Here is a 19003-nt window from a genome sequence, read left to right as displayed (position 1 = left end):
TGAAAAGGTAATTATACCTACTTTGCTATAATCACATCAACTAACGCCCTAATAAGGACCTCGTTATGCACCAGTAAACAAATGCGAAGTAACGACGAGGCATCACTCACTACAAAATGTAAAAATATTTTTATGTAGAATTAACGCAGCCCGCATGGAGGTCGGAGATTAAAAGCCCGCATCTTAGAAAAAAGTCCGACAATACGCAGCGCTTATTCAAACAAGCGTCTTTGAAGTGTCTCGCGTGAAGTGCAAACGCACTTGGATCTGATACCATCTTTAATCTTCGCACCTTTTCGTGTGGCCTGGCCGGCCAAGCGGCTTATAAATAGAGCGCTTTGTGAGCTGAAATGAGACTAGCGCCAGATAACAATCTTGAAAGTGCTCCAACTCCGCGGTGAGCCGCGAACCCGTCAAGGACGTATATGTATTGCGCTTTTAATTTAATGGTACCACGTGAAGACTTTCTCGTCATCTAAAATTATCACTTTTTCAGTATTTGCGATGAACTATTTTAGTAAATGTAGGGCTTCCGAAGGGTTTAAATGAAACTTTGTTATAATATTGTGTAGTATTTATTTGTAAATGAACTATTTCAAACTAGCATAGCAATAAATTGGCTCAGTATGTTCCTACCAGACAAGCCATTCAAACAATCAATCTTATTTACCACCATACATTCCTAGCCTACCGCCCTGAGCTACTACCAAATACATATAAACATCAAAATAGCCAAATTAACAGAAAAATAGTGCATATTAAACATGCGTATAAATACAGAGTAGAAATTAATATACCGCACGAAAATTAACAATATATTTTCACTGACAAATTGGTATTCATAAATTTGACATTACGCATTTTCTCATTTTCAATTACTTAACCATCAGATCAGTGAAACTGTTTATTATACATTAATTTAGTATTACGAAAAGACACTAATTCGAAGATTAAGAAGATAATAATACGCGTTGGTTTTTACAAAGCATTGGACGTTGGTGTTACTCCTTACAAGTGCCGTTTGAAACGACAGTCACTACAAGCGAAGTAAATCTACAATCTGAGTGAGAAAAGATGTTTCCACTCTTTGCGGTTTCAATTTCGCAGATTGGCGCACGTACAGGGGTCGGTTGGTTGCAAAATATAACGACCTTAGTACCACTAACAAGTAATTACATAGATATAATAACTTTAGTGCTATTTAGTTCAGAACTAGTGCCATGAGAAGTCATAATATGTTATGTACAAATAGCTTTTGCGAGTCTCGTCAGAAAACAACAAAAACGTTTTAGAAACGTTGCTAAGCGGTGTTATGGTGAATTTTGTACTCAGTGTACTCAGAGAAACCGTTGTGTAGATCATATCAAAAATACATGTTTGTTTCCACAGCCTCACTGTTGCCTATCTTCAATTTCTTCGATACATAAATTTGTGGGGCGGCGTTTACTATTATTTTCTTTTCCATTTTTTTGTTGTTTTTATTATATAGTCTTTCAACTTGTAAGATGTTATTTATCGTATCATTTACGTGGCATGTAATTTACATTACATTATTATCGCTTCAATAAAGTATGGACAATTTACCTGCAAGATAATTTTTGTGATCGCAATATTGTAAAGACAAAAGAAAATTACATAGGCTTCACACAATTGTGTATGTATCGTACACGAACAATTTATAATCGTTTCGGACTAGCAAAAGGAACGTACGAACTTAAAACCCGTTACAATTAAAAAACTTTGATTTACGTAAAATAAAAGTACAAAAATAAATGTTCACACTAATATGTACAAAATCAACACAACCAGCGCAATATTAGCGCTATTCCTAATTTTACAATGTACGGTTTTGTTTCACCGAAGCAAACAAACAAATTAAAATTAAAATCATCTTACCAAGTGGAGACTACGTGATTCTAAGTTACATTGCTTCTACTATTAAAATTAAGTTATGTAGAAACTACAAGTCAGATATTATGCTACATTGAATAAATAAATAAAATTTAACTAACTACTCTACCTAATCGTGAAGAGAATTACAGCAAAATACTGAAGGTAACGAAGTTAAAATAAATTAAATCGATACTTGTGTCAAAGAATCGATATTTTACGATCAGTTAAATTTCGTTTTCGAGATGATAGCTCGTTACGTAAAAATACAGTTTATAAAGATCGCACAATGTGATAAATTGGATTCTAATAAAAGGTAAAAGAACCTGTATAAACCTATATCTTTGAACAGACCAATACCAAAGTTAAAAGTTGCTAGGGGGGCGTTCAGTTAAGACTTGACTTAGAGTACGCAAAACTCGTCAAGAAGGTTCTTGAGCTCCTTGTTGTGAGCAGCCTTGGAGCCGGTGGCAGGCGACGCTGCAGTCGCTCGGCCGTTGTAGCTGAAACACATGTTAACATAAACATTCTGTTGCATTACTCTAGTACTATCATCAAAGATCTTCACTAGGAACACAATACGACACAACATGCCATACTAAAACGCGACGCTTCCTCGCTCAGCACGACGTAGTCAAAACTATTAGAAGTTCCAATATCATCGGAGAAAAATTATACCTAACTGAGACGTTACAACTTGTCCAAAAACGAAACAACAGAAATAAAGTACCGAGTTACGACGTAGGAAGTGCAATGAAGTTTGATTTTTATTTCTAAAGAGATTTGGAAAATTTAACTTGCAACTTGAATTATCACTAATTTATTGCAATGATGATAATAAGATGATCATAAAGCACATGCAGCCCGCTCAAAGGCATCCAGGGAATTGATGATAATTTCTAGTGTAGATGGAATAAAAAAATCATACCAGAGTTGACAAAAGGTTCGAGTAGTACATTTCAGATGTACACACTTTCTTCTCATCAAACTCTTGTTTTAGGGAAAAGTGAATTCTGTAAATCATATTTATTTTATGGAAACTGGTTATTGTGGTCAAGAACCAACCACGTGAACGAAATAATATGTCCTATATTATTAAACAAGAAACAAGGTATTGCGCTGAAACAAACGAGGAATAGTTATAATGCACACGACGTTATAGATGATAAATCAATACAAGAGGTATTGTTGGAAAAATGTTTAGGAAAGTATTGAATGTGCTTCTCAAACATATTGAAGTTAGCATTCTTTATCAAAATATTTTAAGCGATCAAATGGAAAACCAAAATTACAAAAAGAGCTAAGTGGCTATTTCTATCGTTTAGTTCGAGCTCAAAATATCTGCACATTTCCTTAAAATAAACCAAAGTGGAATGTCAATTATGTAGTGTTCAAAATTGATGCCAGACGTGTGATTAGAAAATGTAGTTATAAAGTAACAAAAAAACAACTTCAGTAAAAAAATCGCAGATTGGTACAGGGTTCACACTTGACACTTAAGATTTAAATCCAACTCTATGCCGCTTACGATAAAAACGGTCCAAAGTACAAAGTATCAAGCTTGACCTGCTCTTAACTGTACGTGGTATCAATATTTTATTTCGGATTTAGAACTATTTATTATTTGCTAAAATTATTTTTGTCTTACATACCTATTAGCATCAGATATAATTTATGTCAGATATAATTTACGTTAGGAGCTTTTGTTACACGCTGTAATTTAACCACATGGAAATCTACATATCTTTAGTCAATTTGATCGCGTATTTGAATGCTGACTGAATTTAGCGATTTTCAATTTCAGTAATGAACAAGAGCTCAGAAAACCTATTGCTTCGTCCTCTTTTGAAACACCTAATGGTAGTTACGGGTTAGTTACTAAAGCGCATGCCATTGACTCTCACCTAATGGTGCGTGGCTTTTCACAGTCCGTCTCAACAGTTTGCCGGGCGGGCTGTGACCGGCCGAAAAGCTGGCTAAACCAACTACCCTCCTGTGAATGGGACTTTGCCCTGCAATCAACAGCAGGTTAGGTTATGGCAGGGCATGGGTGTTAGTATGATTAAAACGGGAAACAACTTTTTATTTACACAGAGATACTTTTACCTCTCTATGGAAACTAGTGGAGTTATTCAACTTATTTAAGTTTAATCGGGTTTCAGAGCATTTCGCGAAGTACTCCAACCCCACATGTCCGCTTGATCAATCTGCGTGGTACATACATGCAGGTGGATCGGAGCTGAGTATCATAGGCTGCGCTGAAACCAGCCATAGTATAACAAAAAGCCCATACTTTATGTATTAATAACGATACTTTGACAAATTATCCCGAAATATAGACTAGCACTCATGAAAAAATGTCCACTCATGCACTAAATAAAAAAAAAACATGCACGATTTAATGAATTCAAGCTGCAAGTTGTCTAACAAAACAAAATATAAAGTTAACAAACTTTAAAAACATCCCTGTGCGTTAAACTGGTCGACGTATTTCTGTAAAAAATCCATTGATTTCGATTGAACTTGAGTTCCAGCTACACGAGAGAAGGAAAGTAATACAGCCTTGTCTGTGTACTTTTTCTCTACACAATGGTCTCTCACTCGCATAAGCTTAAGCCTAAACGATACGGAGGTACGATCACATGATGTTCCTATCACACGTGTATTACAAAGGTTTAAGTCTTACCTGATATGCTTCTGGTTCTGCAACAGCGTGCGGAAACGTGGCTCGATGTAACTCCAGGAGCCCATGTTCTTGTGCTCCTCCTGAGTCCAGACCAGCTGCGCGTTCGGGTACTTCGCTACTTCAGCCTTGATCAGGTCGTACGGGAACGGCGAAATTTGCTCCACTCTGTAAAAAAAATTAGATATTGTTGCTGCTGTTTCAAAATACTTACTTTTATATTTATATTAAACTCTATATTGCATAAATAAATGTTAATTGTATATCTAGAACTGAAAACCAATGACCCGAAAAATAATCCAAACGATGGCAGACTCATAACATTTTGAATCGATTTCTCGAGAGAACCGTTTAGTATGGTTACCAATATGTTTAGTTCACATCCCTATTTACGTTGCGATGACAATGTCAATGTCAAATGTTATTTTATGACGACTATAACATACATATAATTTAAAAACTAAATAATAATTTGCACTTGTCGGCGATGTATGGCGCTACATGGTGACCGTTGACCGACCTCGGAATTGCCGGTACACGACACCACAGAACAATAAATACAGTAGAAGTGCTCAGTTCGCGTGACACAAGTACGCCAAGTTCCACATACTTAAGCTCAGTCTCAACTACCTCCCGCAAAATCTCAAAAATAGTCGAAAAATGCCTTATTTTCCTACTTTGGAGTGTAAAAATTATAGTCGCACTTTTAATTATTATCCATGGTGGTGTTTCCTAACATCGTTAAGTCTTTTTTTTTTCTTAATTTTAATAAATTTATAACTATCTACGACCAGTCATTGTCAAGATTTCATAGTCTTTCAAAATATGAATGTGTGAGTTTTGGCGACAGCGGTTCAAATAGTAATTTCATTCCATTGTTTTTTTTTTTCTTCCGTGTATGACACCCTTTGTTCAAAACTCTTGCTACGTGAAGAAAGTCGACAGATAAATCGGTTGGCAATCTCACTACAAACGAATTAAAATTTACGTTATGGCGAAACTACAAAGCGCTCGACCATCAGGTTGTATTTGGCTATAAGTGTGATGTACTCTATTATCTCCTCAGACTTCGTGGAATAATGCAGTCGTGACAGGTACAGCAGTGCCGTCGGTTTAATCTACTATGTACGCTGGGCGTCACATCTGAACAGGCCAACACAAGTTTAACCGCCTGTGGTTACCTGCAAATGGCAATATCCTTCTCCAAGCCCCTATCGCGGCGCTCCTTCAACAAGTCGTAGTAGACGCGGCCCGTACAGAACGAGAGCTTGCGCACGCTCGAAGGGTCCTTGGCCGCTGGTCCATCATCCGTGATCACTCTATTGTAAACAAACATTATTCCATCATTAATAAATTAATCTTTAATAAGTTAATAAGTAAATTACGCTCATTAACGGTATTTCACAATTCCCAAAAAAAATTAAATTGTTACCGATTTCGTAGCATTCAATTATCTAATCGAGTGTAACGAATGCCACACAATGTGGTTCCTACGCAAAAAAGACAAAATACGGTATTGATTTAATATGGATACCACTGTTTGGAGCATGTTAATACAAAATAATGAAACCATCTGACGAGACTTGTTTTGCTCTTAGCGTTGCGAGTAAATGTATATGATTTCTGCCTACCCCAGTGGGAGATTTGCGTATGTATGTATATATTTATGTAACATAATATATTATTATACGAAAAAGAAGAGTTACCGTCTGAAATTAGTGCCGTCAACCATCTCATCGAAGGAGGACCTGGCCTCGGGGTGACGCAGCAACGATTTGGGCGTCATGATGATCAACGGCTTGCGGAACGGCAATGCAATCTGGCGACGCAGAATGTGGAAATACGATGCCGGTGTGGAGCAGTTCGCCACGATCCAGTTGCAATCGTGCAGTTGGCGTACTGTCAGAGAAATATATAAAGTAAGATATGTGCCAGACAATCGCACCAAGTAAAAGTTAACAAGTTAGAGTTGGATCTTCGCCATCTTGCGAAATTTTAAAGAACGATTTCCTCGCCTCACTTTCTCAAACTCGTACCTTAAAGAACACAGTTACTGAAATGCAAGAAATGGATTGTATATACAAATTTTGCAGGCTGAATTCACATCGTATTTACACACTGGCTATTTATTACCTATTCTCAAAGTAACGCATCCAAATTAACACCCTTGATAAGAAATTTTAAATAAATAGAAAGTTTTGCCATCACCTGAATAATCGCTCTTTATAAGATACGAGTTTGAGAATGTAAGGAATCGATTTGTTTCTAGTGGCAACACGAACTTTAACGCGAAAGTTAACATCACCCTAATTCAGTCATAGTAAAGTAACTTGTAAACTTTCGACACTAACACGATGGGCTTTTACACTTTGGCATAGTGCAATATTTGGAGTTGATTTTTAAATGTTCAGTGTCCAGGAGATAAGCCGTTGTTACTTTTTAGGACTAAATAAATAACACATTTCCTTAGAAACCTGTTTCTCCACACACCTTCGTAATCAGAGCACTCCGGTGGCATGTAGTCAGGATCATCAGCGCTCATTTGCAGGAATCGTTCGAGACGAGCCGACGAGTGCTCGGGACCCTATAAAAAAATCAATATGTCGTAAGCAACAAACAGAACGTCCTAAAATTTTTCATAATGTCTATTAAAATTGTTTTTTAGATTGTATACGTGGCGATATCGCCCTCTAATAAGAGCGTTGTTGTGTGAAGTCAACTAGGATACAAATAGGAACCCCAGGATATTGCAATCACGTGGAAATGATGGGAAGTAGTAGAGTAACGGCTGAAATACATAAATAGAGTGAAAGTGAATGGAAACGTAGGGAAAGACCGACTTCGGTATAAATATCTCAGCCAGATTGTTGAGGACATCCTTAAAAACTCCCAGGTCATAATTAAACAAAATAAACGAGGAGTTCGCTGTATATCAAGCAAGTTTCAACAGAAAAAGATAAACTAACCATTCCCTCCATGCCGTGTGGTTGCAGCAACACGAGGCCAGACTGGCGCACCCACTTGGCCTGACCACTGGAGATGAACTGATCGATGATGCATTGAGCTACGTTGTTAAAGTCACCGAACTGGGCCTCCCACAGCACTAAAGCGTTGGGGTTTGTTACTGAGTAGCCTACTTCGAAACCGAGTACACCTGAAATTTAAGTAAATGTTGTGATTAGTTCTATTGTTAGTTTATCTTAGTGTATTTGATACTGGAAGGAGGGGACTAAACGACAGTCATAATTTAATAGTGTTTTCTTAAGGATATTTTGTAGACCACAAACTAGCTGAAGGCTCTTACCCCGTATGAAGCGTGTCTGAAAACGCCCAGGTGGGCACGGAGCTTGTCTCAAAACATATCTAATAGGAGGATGTGTTGTAGGAAAAATAAGGAAGTAAATAAATATACATACAATACATACATATGTACATCCGAAATGTTAAATCCTATAAATATGTACACACCGTATTCTGAGAGTGAGCTGTTGCAGACAGTGTAAGGAGCTTGATCGGGGTAGAGATGTGCCAGAGGGCAGTACGTTGCCTTGTCAACTTTCTGGTGGTGCAGCACGTGATGCCTGTAGAAAGAGAAATAAGTAATGTCTCATTTGCTTTCACTACAATAAGAAATATCGTATACTACAATAAACGCTAGCATTTTTACGAACTCGAGTGAAAAATCAATGCCATTTTTTAAATTACCTGTGGGAGAAGGTGCCTCTCTCTACGTCCTCTCCAGATAAGCGGACATGGATGCCTTCCTTCAGCAAAGAGCCGAAAGCCATGGCCTCAGCCAACGCCCAGTCCACTGTACGGTTTTCAACCATCTCCATGCGAGATTTGAGGATACGCAGCAGACCTTTGTGGATCTCGAACTCGGCCGCATTGGGTGGGGGTGACGAGAAACGCTTGCCGATGTGTACGAGGGTTTCTTCTACTACCCCCGTTGCAGACATCTGTATTTATAAAGTGTTTTTATAGAAGTGTATTTATATGGCATAGCGTGAAAGATTTTTTTTTACAATCATAACCTCAACTACTTTTATGCAAAGTATCTATTTCCTAGTCTACTCCTCCCAGCCATTCAATTGGTCTTTATAAATCTAATCAAAGTGGTTCAGAGGTTTCCTCGCGATTTAAAGATCAAAAGGGAAGTATCTTTTATTGGCATTTTGGAAGTTATTCCAAGACAAAATAATGCACATAAGACATTGGTGTTAACTTACTTTGAGAGGGTCTTTGCCCTCAAAGAAGCCGGACCACGGCGAGTCGAGCCAATCTTTGTACTTAATGTGAGTTTCCTGCTTGGCCTGGTTGTACGCGTCCTCGCAGATCTTCTCATATTTATCTTTGACGTCTTTAACTTCCTCAGCCGTGACTACGCCTTCGGAAATGAGTTGATCAGCGTATTTCTCCAATACTAGAAAGAATTTAGATTATTTAGCGTTACTAATTTGCAATGTAATAATAATAATAACGTACTTTCGTAACGCGTTGACCGGGCAAACGAGTTATCAATCATTGTGAAATTAATCAATCAATCAATCAATCAATCATGTCTCCAAAAACCTTTAATCAAGAAACGTTTTCCTTGGTTTTCTATACTATGTCGACGCTCATATCGCACATGAAACCTAATACTGTAGTAACTCAAAAATGATGGAATTGAGAAAACACGAACACACTAACAACGTTCAAAAAATTACTGAATGTAACCAATAAATTTATATTCTCGTTTATAAATGGATAACTAACTATTATGTGTATATACAAACAATCTCATTATTCGCCGCAATAAGATTCATGCAAAAATAAAAAATTTTCAAACCAGTTTGAGTTACGACAGCACTCGGTTGCGATATATGCCGTATTGATATACAAGCTATACTATTTTGAAGTTCTCCTTGAATCAACAATCAAATAGGAAACGAAAACATGTACTTTGTAAAGGCGGCACGTGGCTACTTGTATTTGCTATTGAGTGCTTGATGTGTTTGGAAAATATTTGACGTACAGACAAACATGCAAGCACTGATAATTATAACCGTCTACACATGGAACTAAATAAGGAGTTAATATAATGAATATGACAAAGTGTGAACGGTTTACTTGCGTATTTGCCTACTTCGCTCCTTTGATGTGCGTCGAAAAACCGACCAACACGCGGTAACCCGAGTTTGGTGCTTGCTGCATTTGTGGAATAGGCAAACAAGGCAAATATTTTGTCACACATGCTATCTACACATGGTGATTGTTTGCCAAATATATCGAATACGTAAATACAAATAACCATGTGAAGTACTACCATAATTTAGGCCACAGTCCACCAAGTTCGCTAAATCAATGCAATAACAAAAATGTCTTTACTACTTGATGATACTTACCCGGCTTTGTTTTACGAATGGTGCGGTACATAAGCGGCTGCGTAAACATGGGCTCATCCACCTCATTGTGTCCGTTGCGACGGTAACTCACGATGTCGATGACCACGTCCTTGTGGAAGGTCGCGCGCCATTCCGCGGCAACATTACACACATGCATCACCGCTTCTGGATTATCACCGTTGACGTGGAAGATTGGTGCGTTTACGACACGAGCCACGTCTTGAAAAATAAACAAATTTTTAGAGATTAAATTTATTGCATTCGAAAATGGTTTCATTAAAAATAACGGACTATTTGTAATTATTAATACTAAGATCTAACAGAAATTCCTTCGACCTGACTACCGAAAAAACTCAATACAAAAGATCTGTAACAAACACTCGAAATTCGTAAGGTCTGCTGACTCGACCTGTAGCTCAGTTGGTAGAACGTAGCCCTGGTTTGGCACAGACACAGGTTCGAGACCTGCCAGCTAGAACCATTTTTTCTTTCTTTGTGTTCCATTTTTGTACCAATAATTGTAGCAAACTAGTGGACTAACTTCACAGCAAATAAAATGAATAATTATCATGATGAATTCAATAATGTGGATAAAGAAAGAGAGAGGATTTCACTTCAATGGATATCTAGAATAACGGCCTATCTCAAAAATACTTAACTTATAATGAAATTGGTATGAAATAAAACTAAAGCGTACTGGGCGCGCAAAGAATATTGTCAAGTGATTATTTTAAGTCAATGGAAAGCTCAATTACCTTATTAGCAATAAAAGGAGTTGTTCCTTTAGTGGTACTAAAATAAATGGAAAATTTAACCAGGCTATTAGTTGGTTTTTTGTAAAGAGCTCTCAAAATCTAGAAAGTCTGTATTGAAAACAAATTATTTTTGACCTACAATTTCCAGAAAATCGTTAGGGATTTTTAATTACATAATGTTAAAAATCCCTTAAAGTAAAATGGAGCTCAATCCCACGAAACAGAACGGATTTCTATGTCATTTTTTGGCTAATGTACTAGTGGCCGATACCATAAAAAAATATTGACAAATCAGATGTCAATGTCATTCTTGTTGCAATATTGCAATAATATTATTAACCAATCCCGTCCCGTTAATATCAACTTCCTCTTAACGTTAGTCCACTCTTCCTTCGTCTTTGTCCTGAGTAAGTTTATTAAAAACAATAATTCGTTTCTGTAATAGTCTGTGTATGTACTCTGTTGTTGTAGATTCCCTCCTCAGGGAATTTTTTCGGAGTTTACCGGTCAATCTTTGAGTTAAAAACGCATGCGTTCCTCAACTTGGCATGGCGGGTTTACCGATATGGTATCGATGGGGTTGTAACATTATAAAGTAGAAGTACCGCACATAGTCATTTTTACTCGGCATTGGCGAAATCATAGTTTGTTTCGATGGAGCCAGAGCATTTAAAAGAAGAAGAAGAATTAGAATTAAGATTTTGGATAGTTGTTTAAGTAGTAGTAGTTTGTAGTAGTTCAAGTGTTGCTGCTTTTTGGTCTTTTTTTCACCGCAGTGTTGTTGGTAATTAATTAAACATATTTACTACACTTTTTTTAAATAAAAAATGCAGGTCACAATATTTTTTTATAATTTTGGTTAATTTCAAGCTTTCTAGCAAAAAATTTGAGGCTGGTTAAATTTTGCTGGAAATAAAGTACCAAGTTCCATACTATTTCCATACAAGTATTTTAGCCCACGAATACAGCTATGTAAAAAGTCTAAGCCATTATTCTAAAAAGCAGATAGTTGCTCTCGCAAAAAAGCGCTTTCTCTGTCAATGACACTAGAATTGACAAGGGATTTCCTCATCACGGCAAGCGGCAAGTACAATTTTAATCAAACAGGTTTGTTTACTTTTTGTTTAAAATGGATTGGAACAGACTACAGTAACTACTAGTTTTATTTTAACTTAGAAATATTAAAGTATTTTATATAATTTTTCTCCTGTACCACAACCACTGTGCTATAATAACCTTATTGCTCATCTGCAAAGTGGAAGCCTGTATATACTTATCACCAGTCTCCCACAAACCAGCATGCCCGATTTTGTAAAATTGTATTGTAATTATAAAACCTACTGAAAATGTAAAAAATGATATGAAAAGAAGAAAAACAATAATGATTAAACAAAAGAAACAAAAAAATAAATTGCAAAGGAATAAAGAAGTATTTAACAAAAAAAAATTGAATGTCGTTGACATAATTGCGCCCGCGCATGAAATTAAAATAAACGACCTATTGACACTTCAATCAAACTTAAATACTAAAATATATAAAATACATTTAAACAAAATATATAACTACATATATTAGAATAAATATTTCTCTAGTGTTCATAACAAGTAGTAGTCACAGTATAATACAAAATTATATTGGCAACATACGACTTTAGAAAAGGCCTTGGGATGCAATTTCTTATCACATATCATTACTTCAACAACTCTAACTTAAGAATCCCTGGAAAGATTCTTACTACACGACCCAATGGCCAGAATTGTGGATGAACCATATCATCCTTTAATAAAACCAAATCACCTTCATATACATTTGGTTGATTATTTTGCCATTTTGTCTTTTTGTTCAAAGTGACTAGATACTCGTTCGACCACACCTGCCAAAAATGCTGCCTGAATTGTTCAATGAACCTCAAAAAATTTAAGTGGTTATTAGGAACATTCAATAAAGATGGCTGTAACACTGAAATCTGATGGACCATTTGTCAACGGACAAATAGGGCGCGAATTTAAAATCGCTTCAATTCAATCGCGTCAATGTAAAACTAATTGTTCGAATGTAAATAATTTAGCACCTAAAACTTTTAAAATGATACTTGAATGATTTTACTGCTGCCTCCCATAATCCACCTTTGGTGAGGACTGCAAGCAGGAATGTAATGAAATTGAATGCCCTTGATAGAAGTGTATTCATTACGTGTCCTTTGAAACGTGACACTATTATGTAGACGATACAACTCTTTTAATTGCTAATCAGCACCCTTGAAGATTTGATCATTGTCGCAAAATATATCTGAAGGAAGGCCTCTACGCGAAATAAAACGTTTAAGCGCAGAAATAAAGGCTATATATAATAAACCAATAAATAATAATATATAATCTATAAATCCCTATACTCTAAGCCTAAAATTAAGCAACATTTCATCGATTTCATTCATTCATTCAGTCAATTAAATCAATCCATCATGTTCTGTCGTGATTGCATGATATATATGATCTTAGTGACTATTTGTAATATGTCACGAAAATATATATTAGTTTAGTTATAGGTAGATATTTCATATGTAGCTTACTATCTATCGTATTAGGTAAAATCCTGGCCTCTGTCGCTGAACATCATATTCACAAAATATCATGTTCGCAAAACATAATATTCGCAAGACATCATGTTCACAAAATGTACAGTAACATTCAAATCGTCCTAGCTGTATCATCTTTAATGCCTCTTCTTCTTCTTAACGTAGTGTTTATTATATTTATGGACAAGTATTTGGTTTCTACAACAATATAGGCATATCATAGGTATAAAATATAGCTTCTCTTGTCATGCGAATTTTTGCGCGACACGCTGTCTGCGTCTCACTGTATCTAGTTTCATTATTATTTTTATTGTAACACTTGGTATCTTGACACAGACGTGTGTAAAAAGCCTCTAACTAGAAAACTAAATATGACGTTTAGAATAATGAAGGAAACCTTTATTATTTAAAACATCTGTTTTAATATTTTAAAATTCAGAAATACAAATAACGTACCAGTACAATAGGCAGAAGATCTTGAATGCCTAGGATCAGTGGTGAAGCCAATCTGGTTGTTGGCGACAATGTGGATGGTACCGTGCGTTGTGTACGCGGGCAGGTCTGACAAGTGCATGGTCTCAAACACCACGCCCTGGCCGGCGAACGCCGCATCTCCGTGGAGGAGAATTGACATCACCTACAAATTACACCAATTAATAATGAAAAACCTCTTCTGTATTAATATTCATAATTAGCATACACTGGCGGCATTAACTGCCTCAGTGGGCGAACGGTTACCATGCTGGGCTGCTTCGATTCCCGGGCCGGGAGATATATTTGTATGGCCTACATTTATTTATCTAGTAAGTTGCGGGGCCATGTGTGTGCGTTATTATTATATAATTAATATTATTCACACGTGGTGGCCACCATGAACTCTCCTTGGATACGTTACGAATTGAGCTAGAGTCCGAGACGAAGAACGGCCTTAATTTCTATTAACACTTATACAGGAAGATAATGTGATGAAATCCAACAAAGTTAACCCTCCATAAGTATACTTAAAATATTTAATCAAACATCGCATTTTGTAAATGATGAATAACACTGACGAGAAGTCACAAATAAATTGAAAATATGGAGAGGAATTAACACAAACCTTCTTGCCCTCATTGTCACCTCTGTAGAACTGCTCAGCACGAGTCTTGCCCTGCACGACAGGGTCAACAGCCTCCAAATGCGAAGGATTGGCGCACACGGCCAAGCGAATGTTCTTATTTGTAACGCGGTTCAAGCGCTCGATGTATGTGCCCAAGTGGTATTTTACGTCACCGGAACCCTGATATGAAAAAAAATTAATTGATTGAACGATAATTCAGAAACTATATCGATAATCATAATCATCCATTGGGCACAATTGTATGTAAGACATAAGTCTTTTCTGCCACTAAAAACAATACTAAGACTATTGATATAATTTCATAGCCATGTTATCTATGTATGTTATTTTTACTAAAATCTTACGGTCAACTTAGTTTGACATCTCCAATTTGACCAGTAACTAAAATTAAATACGTTTGACCCTTATAAATGTACGGTAAATACAAAAGTTACTTCGCTTTCTATATACCCATTTATGTAGGGGAAGAGTGCAATGTACGATATCTGTAATAAATTAAGAATCCAATCACACCACTGAATCAACGCAATTAATACTTATCTTACCACTGGTGTACCAGATAACAATTCCCAATTTCCCCATTTTACATCTGATTCTGGCACACAAATAACTGTTATCGTGTTTTTATTATCTACGAAAAATCTTTACCTGATGTATTGCTTTGACAGTAAATATGATTGTTATCTTAACATTTTAATTTAAACTCTGTTGAATAAAATAAAAATAGGAACGAAGCTCTTTTTCATGTAATGCAAGCATTTGTATGTAAACGTGAGCAATAAAAAAATACTGCATATTTGATAAAGTACAGCCTTATCAATTATGAATAGAAAGAATAAATTAAAACTTAAATTCTTTGCGATTCAAATGAGTAAATAGTTTCAGTTACCTCCAAAATACAATTCGGTTTTATTCTAAGTAAATTTTAGCCGTTTCTGCTGACAGATGATAAATTATTTGGTCCAGCTTATTAATTTTCATAGCAGGCAGTAATTTATCTTAACATTTGACGACATAATTACATGACAACAATGCCTTAACAGTCCTTGAATGAGAAGCAAAGATAGAGCTATCGCTTCCGCCTTGTACGATTCGCGGGTCATATCCTGTAGAGGTCGCTGCGTTTAATATAGTAGTATGTGTAGCACCGGAAAGAGAAGTAGTCGACTGCCAGCCTCATTTTATAGGCTTAGAATAAGGTATCAAAGTTCAATTAAGAAACACAGTGCAACCAGACCGAAAAAAAAGCAACATTCTACTACTACTTCGATACTTACGTCGTCTTCTGCTTCGAGACCGGCGAACTGGGTGAATAGCTGGTGAAGAGGTTTGCGGCATACGTTGGCCAGCACGTTCAGGCGACCTGTCATCAATATTTGCATAGAACTTAGTAACGTAGCACAGATATATGAAGTCTTCCAAAATATTGGAATTTCATATAAGAACCATAACATTGCTTCTTTGTCTAGTTTCTCAACATACAATTGCTCACAGTTGGGCTATCCTAATATTCAAAATTTTTTAACACACTATTATATTGGTTTGTTATGCTCTAGAGTGCGCCTCCAACCATTATTAAAATCACCAAAACTTCTAACTCTTCTCTGGTCTACCAGTCTCTTAACCGTCTCACTTAAAAGGAAGCATCGCATCGCAAAAGCATCGCAACTACACTATTAGAGTTCTAAGATCTAACTGTATGACATTATAATGATTGTATAATTAAGGTTCCTTCTTTTGCTTTTTTAAAATATTATGTTAACTTCTTTTAGATTTGATTTACTTGTATTTAAGTATGTTGAAATAAAGTAAGGCACGTATTTGTTTTATACTTGCTAAGCGGAGTAATAAGAATAATACGCAAAAGTTAGTAAAGCCGGATTTACATTTGTCTGACGTGTCGTTAGAACGGTATCGGTTTCGTACATTTAAAGTACGAACACACACACGCACACAAAGACATAATATATATATATATATATATATATATATATATATATATATACCAAAGATATAGAAAAAAGGGGAGATATGCAATGACGCTATGTAAGATCGGGTACCGATGTCGCCATTTTTTAGCTTGTGTGCAATAGGGCCTAAAACGTGAAAACGACGTAACATAATTTTAAAATTAAACTTACAGTCACTTGAGTAACAGTTCTATTGTAATATTTCAATATTTTTTTCATCCTGGCTCAGCCAATCACCATCAGGTGGCGTTGTAGTAAAAATTCTACTAGTATATAATACCTAACTATTACACAGTAGATGGCGCTGAAACTCATTTTTCGTTACACTAAGAACTCACGGAGCTGTTTTAACCCGCGCCTGTCGCGGGACCGCGGCATCTATAGAATGTGATAGTTAAGGATGTAAAATTAGTAGCACATTTCACCGCGCGTTTTACGACTGTAGTAGTGACGGTTGCTCGCGGTTAGCGCGGCGGGGTACTAGTAGAGCCGCGCAGGACCTGCGCGCTTGGCGACCGTCGTCGCCCGCGTACTTTGGCGGTCGGTTCAGGTGTAATGTGGTGCAGGCGCACGCGGGATGAGTTCTCTATTAACCGCGCGACTTGCCATTATCTCCAACTAAGTTCACGGTCCGTTCCGCAATCGCAGCGGCTTCGTACCTGCATAAACTTGTAGGGTCGTGAGTATTGAAATAAAACTGCTGTCCCGCAGCACCGGCAGGCGCGAATGGAAACCGCTCAGTGAATTCTTAACCTTATTAACCTTAAACTGACGCTACTCAACGAGGGATGTGGTCCTACCTAACCGATAGTAGAAACCAAGTGGCTGTTTTTAATATTAAAAAAATATTCCATTTTTCATACTTATACCCCACTGGTACTGGTGTATAATTAAATTAATATAAATTATTATTATTTTCTTAATGGCCGCCACTAGGCTAGGGCCAGTGTCAGTTTTATATAAAAAATATGGCGATAGTCGCCAGTGTCAGTTTTCCATTATACGTTACCACGGGTTGGTGAAGCTGTCACTGTCAAGAGTTAACTGAAACCATCAACGTATTTAATAAATTAAGTTACGTTGTTTTTTATGAAGGATTTGTGTAATTTTTTATAATTGTTTCTAATTTATTTTGCATGCACATGTCAAAATAAAGCCGATTTTATTTCATTTATTTTATAAATGCATTAGCTATGGAAATTTAAACAAAGTCAGAAATAGTAATAAGAAAACCAATATTTGGATTTTCCTGCAGCTTCAATTCAACCTTCTCTTATTTTGAACTCATTGGAAAAACTTAATAATTAGAAATACTGTACGTTTAATCTATGAGTATAATGGAATTTAAATATGTAAATTATCTAAAACAATAATACACACACATTTTTTTTCAAGCAACAGCAACATACAAATTGACATGAAATTGAAACGGTTGTCCAAAATATGAGTTGTGTTAGTTACTCGAAATAAAATGTTTAGTAATAATAATAATAATAAAATAAAAGAAATAAATTTAACGTGATTGCTTTTCGCTTCGGCTTTGCTTTTTCGATATTTTAGGGACTGTAATTACAGAAATCATAGTAAGAAATTCAAACATTTCAGTAAAAATTTATTGTCGATAAACATCAATCATCGATAAATATCAATCATCGTAAATGAACATCACTATATTTGAGTTTAGAAATTTCTATGGAGACAAAAAGAAAACATTGAATAATAATAGAAATAGTAACTAAAAATACAAATAGCCGGTGGAATGTTATCTCACTGGTTTTAAAATTTTTATTTTCACTCAAATTTTTACAAGGTGTATCGCTACAACTTGGCATTTTCACGTTTTACGAGAGATCTTGTATATACAACGATCGCCACGTCACTGTGGCGATGTTTGTAGGCGTGTCACCTCGATATGATCATTTTGATCATATTGGGGCGACACGAACCACGCCCCCGTACCAAATCTCCCCTTTTTTTCTATATCTATAATACACACGCACGCACGCACGCACGCACGCACGCACGCACGCACGCACGCACGCACGGCCGAGCCCGAGAAGCTCCTTTGATTAATGTAATTATTATGAATGAACGTAGTTATAATAAAAAAGATCCAAGTCACATTTAGGGCGAAAATAAGTTAATAAGCCATTGATTCGCTGTAAGGTCTCAATATAAATTCAGGGAAGTTGCGAGGCTTTTCCAACACAAGCATAACTTTGTTTAATGGGTGAACCTCATCTACGATATGCATCAAATTTGAGAAATACATACCTTTTTATTATTTATTATCGTATGAGAATGATTACACAAATAAAATTAACTCCTATACACACCTCTGTGCGGCATTCCCATGATGATAGACTCGACTCCAAGGCGCGTGGAGACGTCGATGACCTGCTTCATGGCCGGGATCAGGATTTCACAGCCCTCCAGGCCGAAACGCTTCTCTGACGACCATTTCTTTGCTAGGAAGTTCTCGAATCTATAGGATTATAAAATTGTTTGAGCATTTTTCAAAACTTCTTACTCATAATGCAGTATTCAGTCGTAAAAAAGTCTCATCCTCAAAGTAGACATAATGCGGATAACAACAAAGACTATTGTAGTCAGAAGTAATCC

At 36.4% G+C, this 19003-nt stretch overlaps 1 protein-coding gene across 6 annotated transcripts in view; it reads right to left on the bottom strand.

Annotated features, from left to right (window-relative positions):
• Positions 1–589: 589 nt before the first annotated feature.
• LOC113236898 (2-oxoglutarate dehydrogenase, mitochondrial) overlaps positions 590–19003 on the bottom strand; it is a 42573-nt gene continuing 24159 nt past the window's right edge. For 2 of the 6 annotated variants that reach the window (XM_026473115.1, XM_026473116.1), the window contains exons 9-23: positions 18718–18866; positions 15689–15774; positions 14391–14570; positions 13748–13928; positions 9961–10179; positions 8803–8996; positions 8279–8532; positions 8042–8154; positions 7540–7727; positions 7064–7157; positions 6280–6472; positions 5755–5892; positions 4577–4741; positions 3795–3902; positions 591–2393 (exon numbers count right to left, since the gene is read on the bottom strand). In XM_026473115.1, the coding sequence (XP_026328900.1) occupies positions 2294–2393; positions 3795–3902; positions 4577–4741; positions 5755–5892; positions 6280–6472; positions 7064–7157; positions 7540–7727; positions 8042–8154; positions 8279–8532; positions 8803–8996; positions 9961–10179; positions 13748–13928; positions 14391–14570; positions 15689–15774; positions 18718–18866 (2362 nt within the window). In that variant the 3' untranslated portion in view covers positions 591–2293. Of the gene's footprint in view, positions 2394–3794; positions 3903–4576; positions 4742–5754; positions 5893–6279; positions 6473–7063; positions 7158–7539; positions 7728–8041; positions 8155–8278; positions 8533–8802; positions 8997–9960; positions 10180–13747; positions 13929–14390; positions 14571–15688; positions 15775–18717; positions 18867–19003 lie in introns of all 6 variants that reach the window. The other 4 variants (XM_026473112.1, XM_026473113.1, XM_026473117.1 and 1 more) reach the window with 4 other exon arrangements.

This window comes from Hyposmocoma kahamanoa, unplaced genomic scaffold (assembly GCF_003589595.1).
Source record: "Hyposmocoma kahamanoa isolate Upper Pololo Valley unplaced genomic scaffold, ASM358959v1 92, whole genome shotgun sequence".
Classification (NCBI taxonomy): Eukaryota; Metazoa; Arthropoda; class Insecta; order Lepidoptera; family Cosmopterigidae; genus Hyposmocoma; species Hyposmocoma kahamanoa.
This window is presented reverse-complemented; position numbering and strand designations above follow the sequence as displayed.